Below are 19,915 nucleotides of genomic sequence, written 5' to 3'. Positions count from 1 at the left end.
GCAATAAATAAACAAGATATTAAGCGTTCCTGCCAGCAGCTGCGAGGAATGGCCTCAGGCGAATTAACTGGGAATTCGAGCATTTGCGGCATCTAGTGAGGGGTGCACAGGACCTGAGGAGTTAGTCCTGGCCGGCAATTAGTACACATGGTATTGGAGTATGGTTTGGAATACCGCAGAAAAGAGTCCTCTTTGATGGTGGACATATGTAGAAGATAGAGGCTGCTTAACATAAAAACACGAACATATATGAAAAGCGTATAAAATGTATTTGCATTTACAAAATCTATTAATAACTAACAACGCAACAAGTTAATTAGCAACACCAACATTTCCTGAAATAAGAAATATATAAAACATGCCTGGAATATGTATGAGCACCCACCGTTTAGTGAAGATTTGCGAACCATCTCGTTTCGAAGCGAAATCCAAAAAGATTTCCTCCAGTCGCGTTTGCATAATTAGATAGTCTTCAATGTTCAGCTTATGCGAGTTAGTTTCCAGGAGCTGGAAAATTGTGGCCAATATTTTTGAGTGTGGTATGTAGTACGTTATCAGGCCATTATATTCCTCCTTCAGTTCGGCATCGGGAATCTCTTTTAATATAAATCGATTAACGTTTAAGATTCGATCTGTAAGAGAGCTTTCTAAAACAGAGGCTCCTTGAAGAAACTTCGAATCAGTTTCTGTGATCGATTTTTTATCAGCTGACGAAGATGAGTCTTCCACAACTCTCTGAAAGGTTTTCTTTTTGTGCTTGACCTTAACCTTAAGGATCAAACCCTTCGAGTACTGATTCTTCAGGCTTTGCACCGTTCCGATGCACTTGAATTCGCCATCAACCATTATAGCCAGTCGGCTGCACAGGGCCTCGCACTCATCCATACTGTGCGAGGTCAGGACAATAGACTTTCCGGCAGTTCGGATCAGGCCTATTATGCGCCAAAGTTGGCGTCTTGCGGCGGGATCCATGCCACTGGTGGGCTCATCCAGGTACAGAACGGATGGGTTTCCCAGAACCGATATGGCGGTGCTCAACTTTCGCTTGTTTCCGCCGCTGTAATGCTTCGTCTGCTTATCCATGTGCTTGGCGAATCCGAAGGATATGGCCAGTCCCCAGCATATGGGCTTCACATGTCGACGTTGCACTCCTCGCAACAGGCAAAAAATATTCAAGGTCTCGCGGCCGGTCAAATCCTCAAAGAGTGCGTCAAACTGCGGACAATAGCCGATTTTCCGATACACCTTATGCGTGGATATGTTGGTGCCATCTATGTAGGCTTCTCCCGAGGTTATCTTCTCATCCCCAGCTAGCATCTTAAAGGTGGAAGTCTTGCCAGCTCCGTTGATTCCCAGAAGACCGAAACATTCGGCGTGGGGCACGTGGAACGAAATGCCCTTCACTGCAAGTTTGCTTCTATAGCGCTTGGTGATGTTATAGACCAGAAGAGGTATATCTTTTCTCCCCGAGTTTATCATCTCTCGCACCACTAGCCGTTCCGCGACTACGTCCTCGTTTTCAATAGAAGACCCTCCGTCCAAACGCTTTCTCTTCGAAAAACAATTTCCCAACTTTTCGCATATAAGATTGTATACCTTGCCGTCGTGCATAACTAATAGCAGAAACAATATTAGGCCAAACAAAATCATATATGTGATTTCTGGCAGAACACCAGGGTTCCGCCAGCCGAAGTAGTCCGGAATATCACAGCATATGGGAACGTTCCGGCAGCGCAGATCTTTTGGTAGTTTCCTGATGCCACCCATACTGCAGCCACGTCGAATGTTGTAACCTATGTGGATGTTGTGGGTGGAGCTGGCCAGGCTGTAGTGTGGGGACACTCGAAAGTACCAGGCTAGTTGTTCGGCCACCGCCTTCAGCTGAAAGGCCTCGAAATTCAGGGTCATGAACAGCAGAAAGAGCCCAGTTCCCAGCAAGGTGTTTATGATGGATATGCGAGTGAAGCCAGTGGCTGCGTCGGAGAAGCATCCTGATGCCGCGTAACTTAGCATGATTCCGGGAAACCCAAATACCAGCAGCATATAGAAGTACCGACTGAGATCTAGTGGGGTTGTGTAGCCAATCTCCTTGAATGCCGCAATGGTGAGTATGGAGGAAAAGGCCGAGAGAACAAATATCAGGTAATCCCAGACAATGTGACTCGTCCAGTAGGCACACACATCAACTCCACTCAAGAATTGCAAGAGCTTGGCTCGCGTTTCGCGTTCTCTGATGATGGGTATCGCATAGAAGGCCGTGACGAAGCACATGGTTAGGGATAAATTTATGGCTATTTCAGCGCCCAGCACCTGTCCCTTATTCAGTCGCAAAGTCCTGGCATCATCGCTATATGGCAGAGGCTCATTAGTTACGTAGGTAGAGGCATCCTGGCCGAGCAATTTAATAGCCAGCGCGTTGTGCAATAAATTTAGCGTCAGAGGAGCCGTGTGCAGGGGCTTATTGTTGAGCCACACAGTTAAACTATCCTTTGCAATACTGAGTCCTGCCAGGAAATGGAAATCAATCCGCCGGCTATAATTTCGGCCATAGCTCAGTATGTAGTCCTCGAACTTGAGATCGCCTGTGTTGAGCAACTTGCATCTACTGCCGTAGTGCTCCAAGTGCTTTGAATAAAGCTCGGCCAAGGACGAAGACCGATCGGTTGTATTATCCTCTAATATAACATAGGCGAGACCATACTGATTGATGGATATAGGCATAGCAGGCAGTTCGTAGTAAATCCTGCCACCTCGCGAGTTGAGAATCGTCAGCGCCATGACCACTATGGGCAGGACCAGCTGAATCCCCAGCAGCCAGTAGTTCCTAGTGGTGGTATAGAACTTCTTAAGGAAGAGAGCCTGCCAAAACATAAAGCAACGTGAGACACGTCGGTTTTCTCTCGTTTTGCTGTCAAAAACCAGGTCCTTGAAGCCCGCGCTTCCGTCAGCCGGAGGCACTTCCGCTCCACCTCGAACCCTTTTATCGGTGTTGACTGCCATAAACACATCTTCCAGAGTAGCTCCACTTAGGCCGTAGCCCACCAACTGTAGTTGGGCACACTTGTCATCCAAGTCCTGCAGTAGCCCTGCAAACTTCCTTGAGTACTCGGTGGGCAGGCGATAGGTGAGTTCAGTTCCCAACACTCGCTCTGGGGTCATGTGTGGAACGTACTTTCTTATCAACTGGGTTACGGCTCCTACATCACAGCCAGTCTGCATTATGCAGACCAATAGGTAGCCGGTGCCAAATCTCTTCTTCAAATAAAAGGAAGTGCCTTGGCACTGCAACTTGCCCTCAGATAGGATAGAAATGCGATCGCCCAGGACATCGGCTTCGTCCATATAGTGAGTGGTTAACAGTATGGTGCGTCCGTCCTTTTCGCTTTGCAGGAGATCCCAAAGGCTCCTGCGTCCGGCTGCATCGATTCCAGAACTGGGCTCATCGCACAGCACCACCTTGGCATTTCCACATAGAGCACAACACAGGGCCAACTTGCGCTTCATACCACCAGACAGGTTCTTGGCAGCCACATATGACTTATCCTGCAGTGCCAGCATGGTCACATACTTACCCACCTCATTTTCCACCGCAGTGACACCACGAATTCCTTTCAGCTTGCTAAAGAATATAATATGATTCCGCACACTCATGTCCTTAAAGAGTATATTATTCTGCGGGCAAATTCCCAGTGATTCACGAGCTTTTGCCAAATGGGTTCGTATATCATACCCGTTTACTAGGGCCGTTCCACTCGTGGGCTTAACTATGCCAGTTATCATGTTGATCGTTGTGGTTTTACCAGCTCCATTGTGGCCGAGTAACACTGTGATTTCGTTGCGATACATCTTTAAACTGATACCCTTGACCGCTTTGTGTTTGCCATAGGTCTTTTGCAGGTTGAACAAGTGAATTCCCACCTCTCTTGCACTTCGACAGCTCCTCACTTTTCGCGATCCATGCGTGATGTTGTAAGAACTGGGAACTATAGTCAAGCTTGGCACGAATTGCCGCCAGTAATTTTTGTGGAACATGAAGTTCCACCTACGAGGCACACCGTATTCTCCAGGGAACACCTGCTCCACATACAGGCAAATAGATAGGGACATAAGTGAACCCAAACTCATGGTCATGATTATATAGAACAGCGTAAGATCATCATCCGCTGAGACGGGGTGAAACATATTCCTCCAAGTGACTCCCTCTCCGGTTCCTTCCCACATGACTATGACATGGATGCCAAATCCCAAGGCCGAGTTCGAAAATATCAGCGAAATGAGCAGCTTACCCATGAGGCTAAGGCGTTCGTAGTAATAGAAGCCAAATGAATACGGTATATAGGTCAGAAACCAGACAATGGCGGCCACGGCCGAAGCTGTGCTGGCCTTTGCAAACAAAACGGCTAGCATAAAGCACAGACATATGCTCGCGACCACATAGGTGTGCAAAAATAATAGAACAGGAACCCAACTGGAATAGGAAAGTACTGCTACCGAAGCGTGGAACTTCACCATGATCAGGAACATGATAAGAAGTACGACCAGCATGAGCATTACATAGCTCTTGACGAACCACGCCACCCAATGAAGCCAGTTGTGCACGCCGATCAACTTCATGATCTCCTTGAGCTGCAGTTCCTTTTCGCTGGTCACGTACTTGGTCACAGTCGAGGCGGGGTAGATGAAGCTCAGCAGGATTACGAAGGGCAGCAGCTGACGCAGGCCACTCAGCAGTCGGTCATAGGTGTAGGCCCTGTAGGGAAAGCGCTGCAGGTGTATGCGTGGAAGATCGTTGTCCTTGATGCCCGATGCCAGAGTCAGCCAGGACATGGTCAGTGCATGCTGGATTGGCAGGAAGCCTTCCCTAACATATCCGACCGGAACTCCTCCATCGCTTTCCAATCTATTGCGGGATCCGCTTGTGTCGTAGGACAGAAATAAACGGGACGTACGCCACGTGTCTATGATGGGGCCTTGCATGGTCCGCAGTTCGCTGGGAAATCGGAGCGAGTAATTGAGATTAAGTGGATATCCTGCATCATTGGTCTCCACCACGTTCTCTTCAAACTGAACTCCTGCCAAGAAGTTGTGCAACACCATGTCCCGTTCCATGTGCAAAGCGGTGTCATAGGGTCTGGTACCCAGAAGTCGTAGTCTTATCGCAGTGGCACTCACGATGGCACTATTGATGGGGTTATCTGGAGTAAAGCAAAGGAAGTTTCGGGGTATATTAATGGATCCATTCTCGTGCAGTATCCTATTTCCAAGTGGCACCTTCCTCATGTAAAGGTTCAGGTCCGAAATGGACACGATAGGGTAGCGGATCTCGTCCAGCTTTTCGGGCATAACTATTATGCGAAGTATTAGAATGAGGCAGAGAAATAAAACTGGCAGGACCAAGGCAAACACAATTTGCATTTTCTGACTCCACTGAAGAATCCAGTTCTTCCACATAAGCAGCTTTAGCTTATCCCAGTCTCCAACAGCGTATACTTCACAGGTTGAAAATGATTCCCTCTCGGACTTCATTATTCAGCAGAATTCATTTAAGGCGTCCAATTTTTGAATAAGTGTTTGATTTTTTGATTGAATTTTCAAAGCCGGGTCTTACGTGAACAGAAAATGCTTTTGGATTATTTTTTTGTAACCATGATATTCGCTAATTTAAATATATGTTAGCGCTGTTTTTTATTAATTTCGTTTGGTTTCATATTGTTCACTATGGACCAATAAAGGTTGGTCTTTAGTGCACCAAGAAACATGTTTCCTAACTGGCGGTGATTAATGAGTACCCCGATCATGAGCTTGCTCATTAGTAATCCTCTCTAACTGCCACCCACTCGTTGCAGTCTACGCCACCTGCCACAACAGCACCACCAGCAGCAACTGGACAGCCTGCAGCAGGTCCTGCGGCCTTGGCACCGCCACGCGGCACACCACCACCCACGCGGGCTGCCATCAACTGAGCAATTTGCGGCTCTGCCAGAATCGCAGGTGCGACCAGGACGACCTCGAGGACAATAAGTGGAGCAGTAGCCGCCCGTTGACGCACAAGCGGAAGCAGCATCGCGCCCACAGCCACTCCCATCAGCACTATCATCACCACCACAAGGAGCACGAGGGGCACCAGGAGCATGAGGAACACGAGGAGCCGGCCCACAGGATACGAGTGAGTGTCCTCTTAATGACGAAACACTTTTGCCACTTTGGGGAAATACCCACGAAACGGGTAGATCTGTGGTTTCAGCAAAGTGTTTTTTAATGGGCAGTAACTAGTGCAACGTATTTTATTGATGTCAGGAACTTTACTTATTTAGTTAAGTTAACATTAAATGGAAGATTAGATAAATAATGAATCGGTGTTAATTATTATGGTTTATATACCTTTTATAATATTCATGTTCCTTCTGTGTTTCCAAAGAAGCAGACAATTAAACTTAAAGCTGTCCCACTAATATCAGCCGTTTCAACTTTTTTTCGGGATCTTCCTGTCGCAGAAGGGCCACGAGTGCCGGAGCATCCAGCGGCTAGGTCCTGCCAGGATACGACTGGGCGAGTGCGTTTCCCGAAAGCTGTATCGACCGAAGCTCTGTGGCCGCTGCCATCGCGGGGTCAAGTGCTGTGCCCCGTCGGTGTCCACCACGATACAGGTGAGTGGGATGGGGTTGGGGATGGGGATTCCCAGGATATATCCAACTACTGCCAAGTGGCAACTGGGCTTAGACGGGCTGAGCTTAAAGTCCGACCACCTGACGCCTAACGCGGAGATATGAAAATCCTCGCGGATTGAGTTTGCTGCATTTAGTTTCCTTTCCATTGCTCCTCTGTTGCAGCTGGCAGAAATTTGCATTTTCCGCATGTTTTCCTTGCTTGTTTTTCGCCATTTGTCCTTTTCAATTAGATTACCGTTAATTTGAAACAATCCCATCGACAGCCAATCGAAAATGTTTTGTGTGTCCTGTACTTACTATAATTATGTTAAAACATGAACAAAGAGCAAAATATGTTTTAAACATATATTATAATTTTGAAAGCATAAAAAGATAATAGCACAGATTACAACAAATTATATCATTAGTTAATCAAATCAAAATAACTTCACTTCCGAAGGCAATCAGCCAAATAATATTTTCCACCAATTTAATTTGTCTGCATAACCAAATTATTCTGAAATATATTATTCAGGCCTTATTATTTATATATTCTGCTGTTTGTATTGCCGCTCACCGCGATTATTGTACTTTTTTGCAATATTTGTTTATGCATTTGCCATAATTGATGGCCATATTTATTTGATATACTTTTTTCTTGCCTGTTATACCCAAAAGACCATGACACAATGCCGTTGCTGTTTTGTTTATTGGCTCACGCCTTTTCGCCTTCTTTTACTTTTAATTAAAAGGTAAATGGCATTAAAACGTCAATTTGCAGAGCTGCAACAACAAGAGCCAATGCAGAATGAAGGCAAAATTAAAAGTCAAATGCTGCCCAGATGCCAAAATCAATTAAACACTTTTCACCCGCCCGCATTCTACGAAAAGCATTTTTTTGCGAAGAAATGGAAATCCTCTCCACTGAGATTTCGACATCTTCAATCTCTCTACACAAATTCTGTTTTTCCCTTTATGCACCATTTTTTTCGTCCTTCAGGTCGAGTTGCTGTGTCCTTTAAATGCTGTCGATCCAATTAACTACGTACAGCGACGTCAGCCGAACAAAAAAAGGCAGTTGAAGGAGCCCCAGGATGATGAAGATGATGATGAAGATGGGGACGAGGACGAGGATGTGCAGCATGAGCCGATGCTGCAAAGTGCACAGTTATGGGACACGGTCGCCTTGGAGCCAATCGATCAGGAATTCCTGCAATCACATCAGATACAAATCGAGAATAAATTCATTGCCGTCGAATGGATACTGAAATGTGAATGCAGCACGAAGGTGAGTAAATGTAGGAATTGGGTTTTGCATATTTGGGCTGTTCCTGTCTTGTCTTCGGTGTTTTCGGTTTTTTGTGGCAGCAGGCCCATAATCGATGTCATATTACACTGGCCAACCGAATTCGCATGCCATTTGAGGCAATCATTCGGTTGGGTATCTACATCGGCATTCACTTACCCCCTCCACCTTTTTCCCCGGAATTTTCTGTACCAGATGCACGAAAATTGCTTTCACTTGTCATTTTAATCGCATCTTTTGTTCCCTTCGTGCCATAGTAAATACCCTGTAGATAGCGTGGAGCAAGGGAATGATGGGCTTAGAATGGGAACGACTTTCTTTAACATTTTTTGATAAGCTGACTTTTACTTTGGGATATACTACCTTAAATTAACATTTCAATGAGTCTTTTAAAACGAATAATTATAGATAGAAACATATTTCTATAAATATAAAGGATATTTATTATTGGATATTTATATGAAAACCCAAAAGACATAAATATTTCAACAAGTAAATGAGCTTTAAGCATTTTGCTGGGTATCAACCAGTCCTTGCCTGTTAATCGCATTTATTTAGCTCTGGTTATTTCCCAGTCTATGCACAAATGTGTTTTTGTTTCCCAAAAAAAAATTATTGCTGCAATTTTTTTGTTGACTGCTTGGTTGCGAGGAGCTTCGTATTTGCCGTCCCTGCGGGTAAAAATGGGCCACCAAAATGGGTGGGGTGGCCAAAGAACGGGGGTTCCTGCGCCCAGCTGTCTGTTGTGTTTTCCCATTATTTTGGCGTATTCATCTTGAATGCCTTTGCCTTCGCCGCCCGTGTGCGCTGTGCAATTGCAATGATTGGATTTTTATGAATACATTCATCAAAGGACCTCCTCGCTCACTGACTGCGCCACTGCCAAACTGAACGATAACATTTTGTTGCATACGCTCAGGCGGCAACTTTAAATCGCTGTGCGGGGGTGTGCGTGCGGTTGTTTGTGCGTCTAAGCTGAGGCTTTGTTTCGCCCTATCTTTGTTAGCTTTGAATGGTGAATGGGTTTCCCGAAAAGTAGTCGAGCACAATAGCAGTTGATTTAAGTTTTAAGAATATTACAGTGGGTTTATTAAAAACTATTGGAAAAAAACCAACTGTCCCTTAGTCATCTCTCTAAACTGAAAATTAGAAAATTTTTATTAAATAGAGGTCAAGTGGTAAAGTGTAAATTACATTTAAAAATACATTATTAATGTTTATTTTTGTGCTCGAAAAGTGTTAATTTGTTAAAAACCTGTAAGAATACAGTATTAATAACTGTAATTTAGGCAAACTGATTACTATTTCTACCTTAATCATCATAAAAGCCAATTAAAAATGCAGATTTGCTTATAAGCTGGGGTCATAGTTCTTCTATTGGCGGTCCTCTTGACTCGATGCTAATTTGGTAACTGTGAAATATCAAAAAACGAATGCTATTTTTGCTTGTGAGTGGAATTTAAGAGAAAGCCAGCACTCTCTTTCGACATAGTTGCTGCACGCTTTGTTCTCTTTCGCTCTCTTAACAAACTGATAATAAATGCTGATACTGCAGCGTATGCCTGCCAATTGCTTTATTCTCGGCTAAATTGCATTTACATGACACAATTCGCCGGAGCAGCAATGAAAGGCCTGTTATCAGTGAACTACGGCTTATCGCCCACACCCATAAATATTCAGAGATAGAGGAAAAGAGCGCAGAAACTAGAAACAATATATATATAGAACGAGTGAAAGTGAAAAATCCCAAATCAGTTGCCAGCCGAACGTCAAACGTGAAGCACGGTCGGTTGTTATTATCAATATATACGAATATATATCCACTTGTGCACCACCATGAGTTCCGCGTCTTCGCGTCTGCTTGCTAAAACCAGGCTAACTGCTCGCATTGTGATCGTGGGTGCGGGATCCGCTGGGATAGCGGCGGCCACCCGGCTCCTGGAGCTCGGGTTCCGGAACGTGATCCTCCTCGAGGCGGAGGATCGAATCGGCGGTCGTGTCCACACGATTCCCTTTGCCGATAACGTCGTCGACTTGGGCGGCCAGTGGTGTCATGGCGAGAAGGGAAACGTGGTATACGAGAAGGTCAAGGATCTGAATCTGCTGGAGGTCACGGAACCCCACTACGAGACCTACAGATGCGTGCGATCCAACAAGGAAGTTCTACCCGACGTCATAGCCGATCAACTGAAAGCTATAGCCGAGATGTCCATACCAGACAGGCAGACGGAGCTCCTGGACTTCGAGGGCTCCTTGGGAGACTACGCCAATATGAAGTACTGGAAGGAGCTGGCCAAGCTGCCGCCCATTGATCGCAGCATTGCGGAGGAGTTCCTAGAGGTGTTTCACAAATTCGAAGCATCTGTGGAGGGGGCGGATCACCTGTTCGAAGTGTCCGGAAGGGGTCACCTGGAGTACTGGCTATGCGAGGGCGAGCTGCTACTCAATTGGAAGGACAAGGGCTACAAGAGCTTCTTGAGACTACTCATGAAAGCGCAGGATGATCAGCCGGAAGATCTCGGCATGCTCAAGGACCATGTGCGGCTCAACAGAGGGATTGCCGAGATTAACTGGGCAGGAGCTGATGAGCTTACCGTGCGTTGCTGGGATGGCGAGCTAATCACAGCGGATCACGTCATATGTACTGTTTCCTTGGGAGTTCTAAAGGAGCAGCATCCGAAGCTTTTTGTTCCCGCCCTGCCAGCGGCCAAAGTGACAGCCATCGAGGGTATCAGGATGGGCACAGTGGACAAGTTCTTCCTGGAGTTTGAGAGTCCTCCGCTGCCTGGCGACTGGCCTGGCTTCAATTGTCTTTGGCGGAAGGAGGATCTGAAGGAACTGCGGGCCTCGGAACTCTTTTGGCTGGAGAGTGTGTTCGGCTTCTATCCAGTGTCCAAGCAGCCACGCCTCCTGCAGGGCTGGATCATTGGCCCGCACGCCCGGCACATGGAAACGCTCACCGAGGAGAAGGTGCTGGAGGGTCTGCTGTGGCTCTTCCGCAAGTTCCTGCCCTTTGAAACGGCCCATCCTGTGCGATTGCTGCGCACTCAGTGGCATGCGAACCCCAACTTCCGAGGCAGCTACACCTTCCGCTCCACCTACACGGATGCGCTGAGAACTGGTGCCTGGGATCTGGAGGCACCGCTCCAGGATGTGGGCGGCAGGCCACGCCTCCAGTTCGCCGGTGAGTGCACCCACAAGCACTACTACTCCACGGTCCATGGAGCCGTAGAAACGGGATGGCGCGAGGCGGAACGATTGCACCTCTACTACCAGGCGCGAACCTCTCAGCTGTGAGCTCACACCTGCTGATTGTTTGATGATGAATGTCTTCCGAAGCTGTGAAATCGAGATTGGCCACGGGCCATGAAGCATGGATACTTAATATTTGTCTAGGCACAAGTTACTATTGGAAAATATTTCTGTGCCTCAGGGAGGTTTTCGCCATCCACTGAGGAAGTTTTACGGCCGGCATAAACAATAAACTTGCGGAAAAATATATAGGTGCTATGGGTAAATAAAATAAATATAGGCTCTTTAATATTTAGTAATATTTAGTGAATTTAGTATTTAAGTATTCACGAATTACAAGATATGAACAATAAAAATTGAATTAATGGTGTGAGAAAATACAAGATAGTAAATGTTGATAATGTAATAGGCATTTAGTCGAGTCAAAAATCTAATCGGTTCATCGGGTTTAGGGGGTTCTCAAACGAAAATTGCCGTATCAATACTTGGTAACCATTTTATAACTATAATTAAGCCTTCTAGATTAGATATACATTTTACATCTCACGTGTTGCCGATAGAGGCGTTTGGTTTTAGTCAGCTTCTAAAACTATGACTGTACTCGTGCAATAAATGATACGATAATTTAGCAATATTTTACTGTGCACGTAAATATGTACTTAAATAAAGTACTAACTCTCTTACTGTTAAATTTGAAATAAAGGGTGATCCAGACCGTTCACCAAGCTCGTAAATTATTTTACTGGCTTTCCTCAGTTCATTTGTAATATTCAACAAATGTTTAACTCTGAGCCTAAGCACAAGTATCTGTTTTTCACACGTATTTATAGTTAGTGTTTTTCTCGAGACATAAAAACTAGAAACCGGTTTCTTAAATTTCACTGCATCCACGGCATTGGTAGCCAAATTCAAACGCATTCCAAAAAAGCCGAAATAAAAGCCAAACATGTTGACCAACTCATTTGCAGCAGCGAACAGCAAACAGCATTGTAATTGCGCCTGTTTTTCGGAACATTTACAAACACTCGATGCAAAATAGTGGGTGTGGGTGGTGGGTACAGGGGGCAGGAGGCAGGAGGCAGAGGTCCGGGGGCAGGGGCGTGGCCACTGAGGTCTCACACATGCAAAAGTTCAGATTACGCGCGGAGTAGGGAAAACTAAAATCAGTTTAGCACATACACCAGTATTTTCTGCTGCAAAAACGCAGTGCAAAGACCAACCAGGCCAGACCAGCCATGGATGGCCACAGAAACCACAACAGTGCAACGGGAGCCAGGAATCAGGAGCAGGAGCAGGAGCAGGAGCAGGATCAGAAGCACTGGCCATGTGATTTCACTGCACCAATGTCCCGGCAATTGCCGTACGGCCAGCACTTTGGCCAAAGCAGAGGCAGAAGCACTTTGGCTGCCCATGTTGAAAATTCAAATTTATGCCAGGCCGGGGCCAAAACATTCAAAATATCCTTGCTGTGCTCCGTCCTTCTGTGACCACCTCCCATTCCACGGCACTCGACAGAAAGAAACTTCCTCAAGTGTCTTACAGTTCAGATTTTGAATAAATAGCTTTGGATTAATGGACTTTTATTTTAATTGAAAAGCAATACAACTTTTTAAGCTATAGGTAAATCCTTAAACGTCTAGATTGTAGAAGGCCGTAAAATATGGAAGCAAGCAAATTAGATATGCAGTTATCTAACTAATTATTCAAACTTAAAATTATTTGCTGTTTTATCATCATGCATTTTGAAATAATACTACCTTGGGCTAAATTGAAGTTAATTTTGAATTACCCCCCTAGAGGATCTTGGATAACCATAGTGATAAAGAACAGAGTTTCCTTTGCCCCAACTTATTTTCTTAGTGTATGCTCTTACTGCCTTTGTGAGTTTGCATTTGTTTGTTTGTTTGCATGTCGCCCTGGTGGTCGTAGTCGTAGTCGTAGTCCTGGTCCTTCCTGCTCGTAGTTCATCGCCCCTTCCCGAATCGCCACCTCTCAATTACATATGCGACTTTGTCGCCCTTCGAGGCGAAAGGAAAGCCCGACTACAAGTTGGCCACATCTGTTGTAGCTTTTCCGCTGAACCTGCCCCTTTCCGTGTCTGAAAGCCCGGTGCCGATCCCTCGGTTAATGCGCTGCAAGAGCGTCAGTCGTTGGTTCTGTTGCCTTTAGTGTCTAGCCAGCCGGATACGTGGTTTTTCTACCTATGCACTGAGAAAAGAAAGGGTCTAAAAAGGGGGAAACGCTTCGCAGGAATTCATGATCTTAATAGGCCAAAAGCTTCAAATAACTGCACGCTAATTAAAATTGCTAATAAATATCTTAAGAATTACTTAAGTACCTAAAAAAATGTAAAGGATATCAAGGACATAAAAATGTCATATTGAATGAGTTCAATGCATAGTAACGAAGCTGTGTTTGAACTGCAGCTATGAGTTGGTGCCGAGTAACAATCATTTTTGCTCAGTGCCTCCATGTTCGTCCACGTGCTCGTGACTCCTCGAGTGACAATGTTAAACAAGTCTGTGTTTGACCAAAGGACACACATTTGCCTAGCCAGCGGAGCAGTCGTCCTGTTCCTGTTTCCGTTTCTGTACTTGGCCCGACTTGTGTTATGGCCCAGGTAATGGTTGTTATGACTGGCAAAGTATTTCTCTGTGTTTGCTGATTGCGATGGCGACTGGAGTGGGAATGGGAATGGAGAAGTGGATGTGAAGGTTCATCGAGATGGGGATAGGGAGCGGGATGGTGAGTGGCTGACAGGTGGAGCCAGCTCACTTCACGTGGTTGCGAGTGGAACATTCGGCTTAATTGCACAACTAACTCACTTGCGCCGGGATTAAATGGGTTTAGTTTGGATTCCTTTTATGCAGCGGCACGGGGCACACTCTTGCATGGTGAAGATTAAATTCCTTGAAATTCTGGGTTCCTATTAAGGTGTGTTATTTGCATTGGAATTTTAATTGGGTGCTAAAGTGATGTATGAAAACCGCACTTACAGAGGTGTTCAATCTTCTAAATGAGGAATTTATAACTTTTCGTGCCTTCTTTATTCGTCAAAATATTAGTGAAATAATATATAATATGATACATAAAGTCTAAATTCAAGTTCCAAAAATGTTGGGTTACAATTTCCCAAACCGTATATCCTGATTCCGTATTCAAAAATCCCATTTAAGAGCCTCGGACATTGCCTTAGTTCGCAGCGCGTCCTTCGTAGAATTCATTGAGTCGATCCGCCTCGCGCCATCCCGTTTCAGTGGCTCCGTGGACCGTAGCGAAGTGGTTCCGGCTCGAGGCCTCTCCGGCGAATTGGATCCTCGGTCTTCCGTTGACATCCACCAATGGGGATGCCAAATCCGTGCGTCCCGTGTGGAGTTCATCAGCGTAAGTGGGGTAGTAGCTATAGCTGCCACGGAAGTTCGGATTAGAATACCATTGAGAGCGAATAAAGTTCTTTGGGTAGGGTATGGGGAACTTAAGGAACTTGCTGAAGAGCCACATGAGGCCCTCGAGGACCTGCTCCTCGCTGAGGGTTTCCATGTACCGGGCGTGGGCCCCAATGATCCAGCCCTCCAGCAATCGCGGTTGACAATCCACACGATGGAAATCACAGACACTCTCCAGCCAGAAGTACTTGCCACTTCGTAACTCCTTGAGGTCTTCCTCCAGCCAAAGGAAGGCGATTTCTCTTACGCTATCCGGCACTGGCTGCTCCTCGAACTCCAAGAGGAACTTGTTCACACAGCCCAGTTTGAGACCCTCTATGGACCTGATCTTGGAGGCTGGAAGTGCTGGTTCAAAGAGCTTCTGGTGCTTCTCCTTGAGAACTCCCAATGAGACAGTACAAATCACATGATCCGCTGACACAATTTGACCGTTCCAGCAGCGCAGAGTCAAATCACCATCTCCTTGCCAATCGACCCTAGCAATTCGTTTATTGAGGTGCACATGTCCCTTAAGAATTCCCTGGTCACCGGGCTGATCCTCGCTAGCATTCAGCAGGACACTCAAGAATTTCCAAAAGCCCCTTTGGCGCCAGCTGAGATTTTGATCCCCACCGGAATCAGTGAAGTTCCGGAAGTTTCGGAACGAGAGCTCGGACAAATTATCGCAGGCATCCATGCTGCAAATGATCCTCTTCAGGCAGTCCTGCGCCTCCTTGGCAATGGTCTTATCATTCGGAACCAACTCATGGCCATCCCCCTTCCAAAATGCATTAAAGGCATCACCTACGGAGCCCTCGTCAGGCACATCGAACTCGTCCGTCAATTTCTTAAGAGCCTTGCCTTGTTCGTCAGTCAGGATTTCCTTGTTGGAGCGAATAAAATGGACGACATAGTCGCCGGTCCTGTCGAGGACATCCAGGTCCTTCACCTTCTCATAGACCACATTTCCCTCCTCACCATGGCACCATTGAGCTCCCAGATCGACGAGGCTGTCGGCAAACGGGATCGTGTTGATGCGTCCTCCAATGCGGTCTTCCGCCTCAAAGAGCAGGACATTTTTAAATCCTTTTTCCAAAAGTCTAGTGGCAGCGGCTATTCCCGAGGCTCCCGCTCCGATTATGACGATCCTGGCCGTCTCCTTGGTTTTTAAAAAAGGAGGTGGTTCTGAACAGACACTCATGATTTAGGATTTAGGATTTATTTTACTTTGTGGACTGCTTAAATGCTGAAAGCCAAATTGCGATATAATGTTTGGATATGCAGCCTTTTATAGGTGTGTTTATCTCTACATTCGTATCAAATTAGTCCTTGCCCTTTTGCGGTTCCTCTTATCTGTTTAAGCAGTGTGCCCATTTATATACTCGTTACACGTAATTTCAGTGGGTATGCTGATTCGTTGAACACGTGGAAGAACGCGTGCATGACCCTTATCAGTATTATTCATCTTTGGGATCACCAGTCGAGTTTATGTAGCCATGCCTGTTTATATGGCTGTGTTTTACAATTCTAGTGGAACTCTCACTTTGAAGCCTGCAACTTATAAAATCCAAGCTGCAAAACTCTCAGTCCCTCGGACTTCTTTCGGCTGTGCAATGGGTATGCGATAGTCGAGGCACAAGAATAAAGTGTTCTCTTTATTAATACTTTTTTTGCTTCCTACTTGCGTAATAAGAAGGACGCAATGGTTCCCTTGTGCTTAAATCTCTCCTTGGATACCTGGACTCTTGTAAAATGCATTCAGTGATCATTCTTTATAATTGAATGGCAATGAATTTACTTTTCGTTTTTTAAAAGTCATTGTTTATATAATTTGCACTGTACCTACAACGGTTCAAGTGCATTTGGTGGTTTGAGTGGCACCTTATCAACCCAACAAGCAGAAACCACTTCGCTAACTCGACTAAAACATGAAATCTGTAAACAAAAGTGATAATAAATGCACTGGTCAGTGCTTACAAGGAGTAGTTTTTATTTTTATCGATAATAGTAATGCTCTACTATTAAGACAAGTAAATACACCACAAATACAAATGAGAATGCCATCATTGGCAAACTAATTGCTGAACAATTATTAAATCGCGGCATGCCAACTATTCAAAAAGAATACAATATTCTCTAGCAACGGGGTACAAGAATTTAATTAAGCTTCCATTAAAACGAAATATTTTCCTGCCACAAATTTATATTAAAATTTCATACGGCTTTCCCCTTCTCCGTTCCGTCCCACAGAATTGCAACGCAGACAGCAGCAACGTCAGCAGCAGCAGCAACAGCAACAGCAACGACAATATGGCTAACACGAATAAACATGGTTATTACAATTACAAAAACAATAACCGAGGCCGGAACCACGAAACTAATGGCGAACCAAATGAGCCGACCAACAACAATGCCGGCAACAACAAGGACAACGAAGAGGATGTGGTCGACAGCGACAGCGACAGCGACAGCGGCAACCATCCCGACCACAACGATGTGGACAACATGTCCTCGGAACAGCAGCCGGATATCATACCCTATCCGCCCAGTGTGGGCGAGTCCAGCTGGAAGGCCGAAAAGCTGCGAAGGCAACAGCACTGGCTGCAGGACACATAGCGCAAAGGATTCGCACGAAAATTATAAGATAGAACTCGATCGACGGAGGGAGGGCAAGGATATAAGGATATATGGCAGTTATGTGGCGGAGAGTAGAGTTTAAGATTTGTACAGCATAGCGATACTTAGGGCCCCAAGGATGGTTAGGATTGTAAAGGTAAATGGGAGAGGCGATGATGCAAGTAATACTTAGGATTTGAACATATCGAGGCAGTAAGTGTATTTATGTGAACGATAGGGTTAGTACTAAACCACGGGCGAACAACACAAAAACAGGCCGAATGAAATATAATAGATAATATTTTTGCAAGCGTCTATACACAGAAAAGAAAATTGAACATTTTCAGAAGATCATTAGAATGGATCATTGGAATGCTGCCCAATAATGACGTACGAGTATATGGTAATAATAATTTTAATAATACGAGTATAGATGTAAAAGGCTTAAGCAAATGCAAAGTTCGTGTGCATTCCAGTTATAACTGTGCTATATACTCACTTGTATTCCGATCTACACGTATGCCTAAGACTCTGCTTGAACAAAGAATAATGAATTTAGCTGGATGCAAATGGACACCAGCCAGGACACCGTCGCCAACTACGAGTGTGTCCTGGTCATAGTTTCGTTATCCCCCAACCAACCAACCAACCAACCAACCAACCAACCAACCAACCACACATATCCCCGGAAATATCCCAAATCGAGTTCTCTGATTTAGGTCATGTGACGAGCGAGGCTTAGCCATCACCCATATCAAATGTATCGACGTAAGTCAACTCTTAGCTAGCGTCAGAGTTATCCGTGTGCAGGCGAGATTCAAAATAAATTAAATGCGAAAGTAAAAAAAAGTAACATGCGTTATTTACTTAAAAGAAGGGGGTCATTAACAATACTTCTGCGCCACCACGTCGTCGATCCACGTGTCCCACTTCTCCTGCCACTTCTGGTACGCCACTCGCTTTTCCTCGCCGCCCAGGGCACTGTACCGGATGGAGTTGGTGGCCAGGCTTTTGAGGAACCGCAGGTCCGCCTTCATCGGTGCAATGCCCAGGAAGGCGAAGTAGAAGTCGTGCGACAACGGAGCACAGCGCCAGAAGGATGGATCGTCCGAGGAGATAACAATGGGCACATTGGCGGCCAACAGGAGGGCCGCCGGATGATTCCGATAGTCCACGCCCAGCTGCAGCACCTGATTGGACACCGGACACACCTCGATGGCGATGTCCAAGAGCTTGGCCAGGCGCATCATCATCGAGTGCTTGGTGAGGGCGTATCCATGGCCGATCCGCTTCGTGCCCAACAGGATGGCGTCCACCAGGTTCTCATCGATGGGCGATCCGAACCAGTTCGTCTCGCCCGCGTGGAAGTAAAAGTTAATGTGCTCGGGCATTTTCAGCAGGGGCTCCACAAAGTCAATCAGCGGTCGCCCCAACTCCTCTTGACCAACCAGATCGAAGCCAACCATGAAGCTGGGGAATTCTTTCTGTTAGGAAATGGTAGGTGCTTAGGTAGGATTATGGGAAATAGTCTGCAAACTTACATTGAGTTCGACAGCTGTCTTCACATATTGCTCGACCACACTGGGCTCCACTCCCCTTAGAGGGGCGTATATCAGCTTGGAGCCAATGAAATCTGGATGGTCGGCCTTAAAGCGTTCCAGCTCCGAGTTGTAAATGGCCACCGTGTCCCGAGTGGTCAGCATGTCGCCATCGATGCAGTACAGAGGCGGCAGCAGGGATCGCAGCTCCAGATATTGAACTCCGTCCTCGGCAAACTCCTTGAGGGCATTGTAGTAGTAGTCCGCCCAAATGGGGGCGTGGCAGAGCAATCCGTCGAGCAGGATAAAGATGCCCATGAAGTGGGCCCAGGCTTGGTTGTTGGAAACGAACTTGGAGAAGGGATACATGCTGAATCGACGCGTGAGGTACTTGGCTACGTTCTTTTCACCTCGCCGGTCACGGAACTCTTCCATTGGCTCCCAAGTACAATCCTCCACTGGCTTTTGCGTGGGCTTCTCTTTGGAAAACCGGAAAGCAATGGCCTTGCAGCCCTCCTCCGCGGTACAAATCCAAAGATTCTCCCGGTAGGTCAGACTGATGAGGTACTCTGTGCTGCAGAGCGCCGTATCGTGGGCATGGAGCACGCCGCCCTTGGGCATCCCCTTGATCAGGTTGAAGATCGGCGACTTTTGGACCTCGGTCAGGGTCTTGAAGATATGCTGACCGGGCGTGAATTGGCTGGGATCCAGTATGCCCTTGGCTATCTCTTCCTTCTTCACGGCCATGATCACCTTGTTAGCCGCCAGTTCCCGATCGTTTAGCCGTATCTTCTGACCCATGATGCCCAAGTGCCCCACCTTGGCGATGGCCTGTCGCAGTGTCTTGAACGCCGTGGGCGACAGTTTCCGCAGGGACCGACTCACGGACACTGTAGTGTGCCCGATTTTGGCGCATTTGGTCAATGCTCGGCGAGAAGTGAAGGCCACATGTTTGATGGCCATATCTGGCGTATTTGCTTGAGCTCCCTTGGCTGGCCACTCTATTTGGCCAAGGGTTTCATGGAGAATTTAGTTGGGATTTCGTTAGCCGAACATGAGATTTACACAATTTATGTACCCTACGAAATGTGTCACGCCGAATGTGTCAATAGGCCGCACATTTGTTTGCGC

At 46.2% G+C, this 19,915-nt stretch overlaps 5 protein-coding genes across 5 annotated transcripts in view; 2 read left to right on the top strand and 3 right to left on the bottom strand.

Moving 5' to 3' along the window:
• Positions 1 to 18,053, top strand: part of LOC122615484 (basic-leucine zipper transcription factor A) — a 62,601-nt gene extending 44,548 nt beyond the window's left edge. The window contains exons 7-10 of the mRNA XM_043790407.1: positions 5,847 to 6,166; positions 6,495 to 6,647; positions 7,648 to 7,935; positions 16,881 to 18,053. Coding sequence (XP_043646342.1) covers positions 5,847 to 6,166; positions 6,495 to 6,647; positions 7,648 to 7,935; positions 16,881 to 17,246 — 1,127 coding nt within the window. The 3' untranslated portion in view covers positions 17,247 to 18,053. The remainder of the gene's footprint in view (positions 1 to 5,846; positions 6,167 to 6,494; positions 6,648 to 7,647; positions 7,936 to 16,880) is intronic.
• LOC122615483 (retinal-specific phospholipid-transporting ATPase ABCA4) lies at positions 271 to 5,544 on the bottom strand. Its single transcript, XM_043790406.1, has 2 exons — positions 386 to 5,544; positions 271 to 335 (listed from the first exon to the last, which is right to left on the bottom strand). Exons 1-2 carry the CDS (start codon positions 5,524 to 5,526, stop codon positions 317 to 319), a joined length of 5,160 nt encoding a protein of 1,719 aa, XP_043646341.1. The 5' UTR covers positions 5,527 to 5,544; the 3' UTR covers positions 271 to 316.
• On the top strand, positions 9,472 to 11,777 carry LOC122615485 (spermine oxidase). The gene has a single exon (XM_043790408.1). It carries the CDS (start codon positions 9,790 to 9,792, stop codon positions 11,248 to 11,250), a length of 1,461 nt encoding a protein of 486 aa, XP_043646343.1. The 5' UTR covers positions 9,472 to 9,789; the 3' UTR covers positions 11,251 to 11,777.
• On the bottom strand, positions 14,253 to 15,849 carry LOC122615487 (spermine oxidase). The gene has a single exon (XM_043790410.1). The coding sequence runs from the start codon at positions 15,829 to 15,831 to the stop codon at positions 14,398 to 14,400; it is 1,434 nt and encodes a 477-aa protein (XP_043646345.1). The 5' UTR covers positions 15,832 to 15,849; the 3' UTR covers positions 14,253 to 14,397.
• A 34-nt stretch (positions 18,054 to 18,087) lies between the features above and the next one.
• On the bottom strand, positions 18,088 to 19,892 carry LOC122617103 (adenosine deaminase 2). Its single transcript, XM_043792805.1, has 2 exons — positions 18,788 to 19,892; positions 18,088 to 18,730 (listed from the first exon to the last, which is right to left on the bottom strand). The coding sequence occupies exons 1-2, from the start codon at positions 19,745 to 19,747 to the stop codon at positions 18,131 to 18,133; spliced, it is 1,560 nt and encodes a 519-aa protein (XP_043648740.1). The 5' UTR covers positions 19,748 to 19,892; the 3' UTR covers positions 18,088 to 18,130.
• Between the last annotated feature and the right edge of the window lie 23 nt (positions 19,893 to 19,915).

This window comes from Drosophila teissieri, chromosome 3L (assembly GCF_016746235.2).
Source record: "Drosophila teissieri strain GT53w chromosome 3L, Prin_Dtei_1.1, whole genome shotgun sequence".
In the NCBI taxonomy this organism is placed as follows: domain Eukaryota; kingdom Metazoa; phylum Arthropoda; class Insecta; order Diptera; family Drosophilidae; genus Drosophila; species Drosophila teissieri.
This window is presented reverse-complemented; position numbering and strand designations above follow the sequence as displayed.

Coding starts and splice junctions, on each gene's coding strand:
- LOC122615487 (XM_043790410.1), bottom strand. CDS start 15,831: ATGAGTGTCTGTTCAGAACCACCTCCTTTTTTAAAAACCAAGGAGACG.
- LOC122615485 (XM_043790408.1), top strand. CDS start 9,790: ATGAGTTCCGCGTCTTCGCGTCTGCTTGCTAAAACCAGGCTAACTGCT.
- LOC122617103 (XM_043792805.1), bottom strand. CDS start 19,747: ATGGCCATCAAACATGTGGCCTTCACTTCTCGCCGAGCATTGACCAAA. Junction 18,731..18,787: donor AGACAGCTGTCGAACTCAAT/GTAAGTTTGCAG, acceptor ATTTCCTAACAG/AAAGAATTCCCCAGCTTCAT.
- LOC122615483 (XM_043790406.1), bottom strand. CDS start 5,526: ATGAAGTCCGAGAGGGAATCATTTTCAACCTGTGAAGTATACGCTGTT.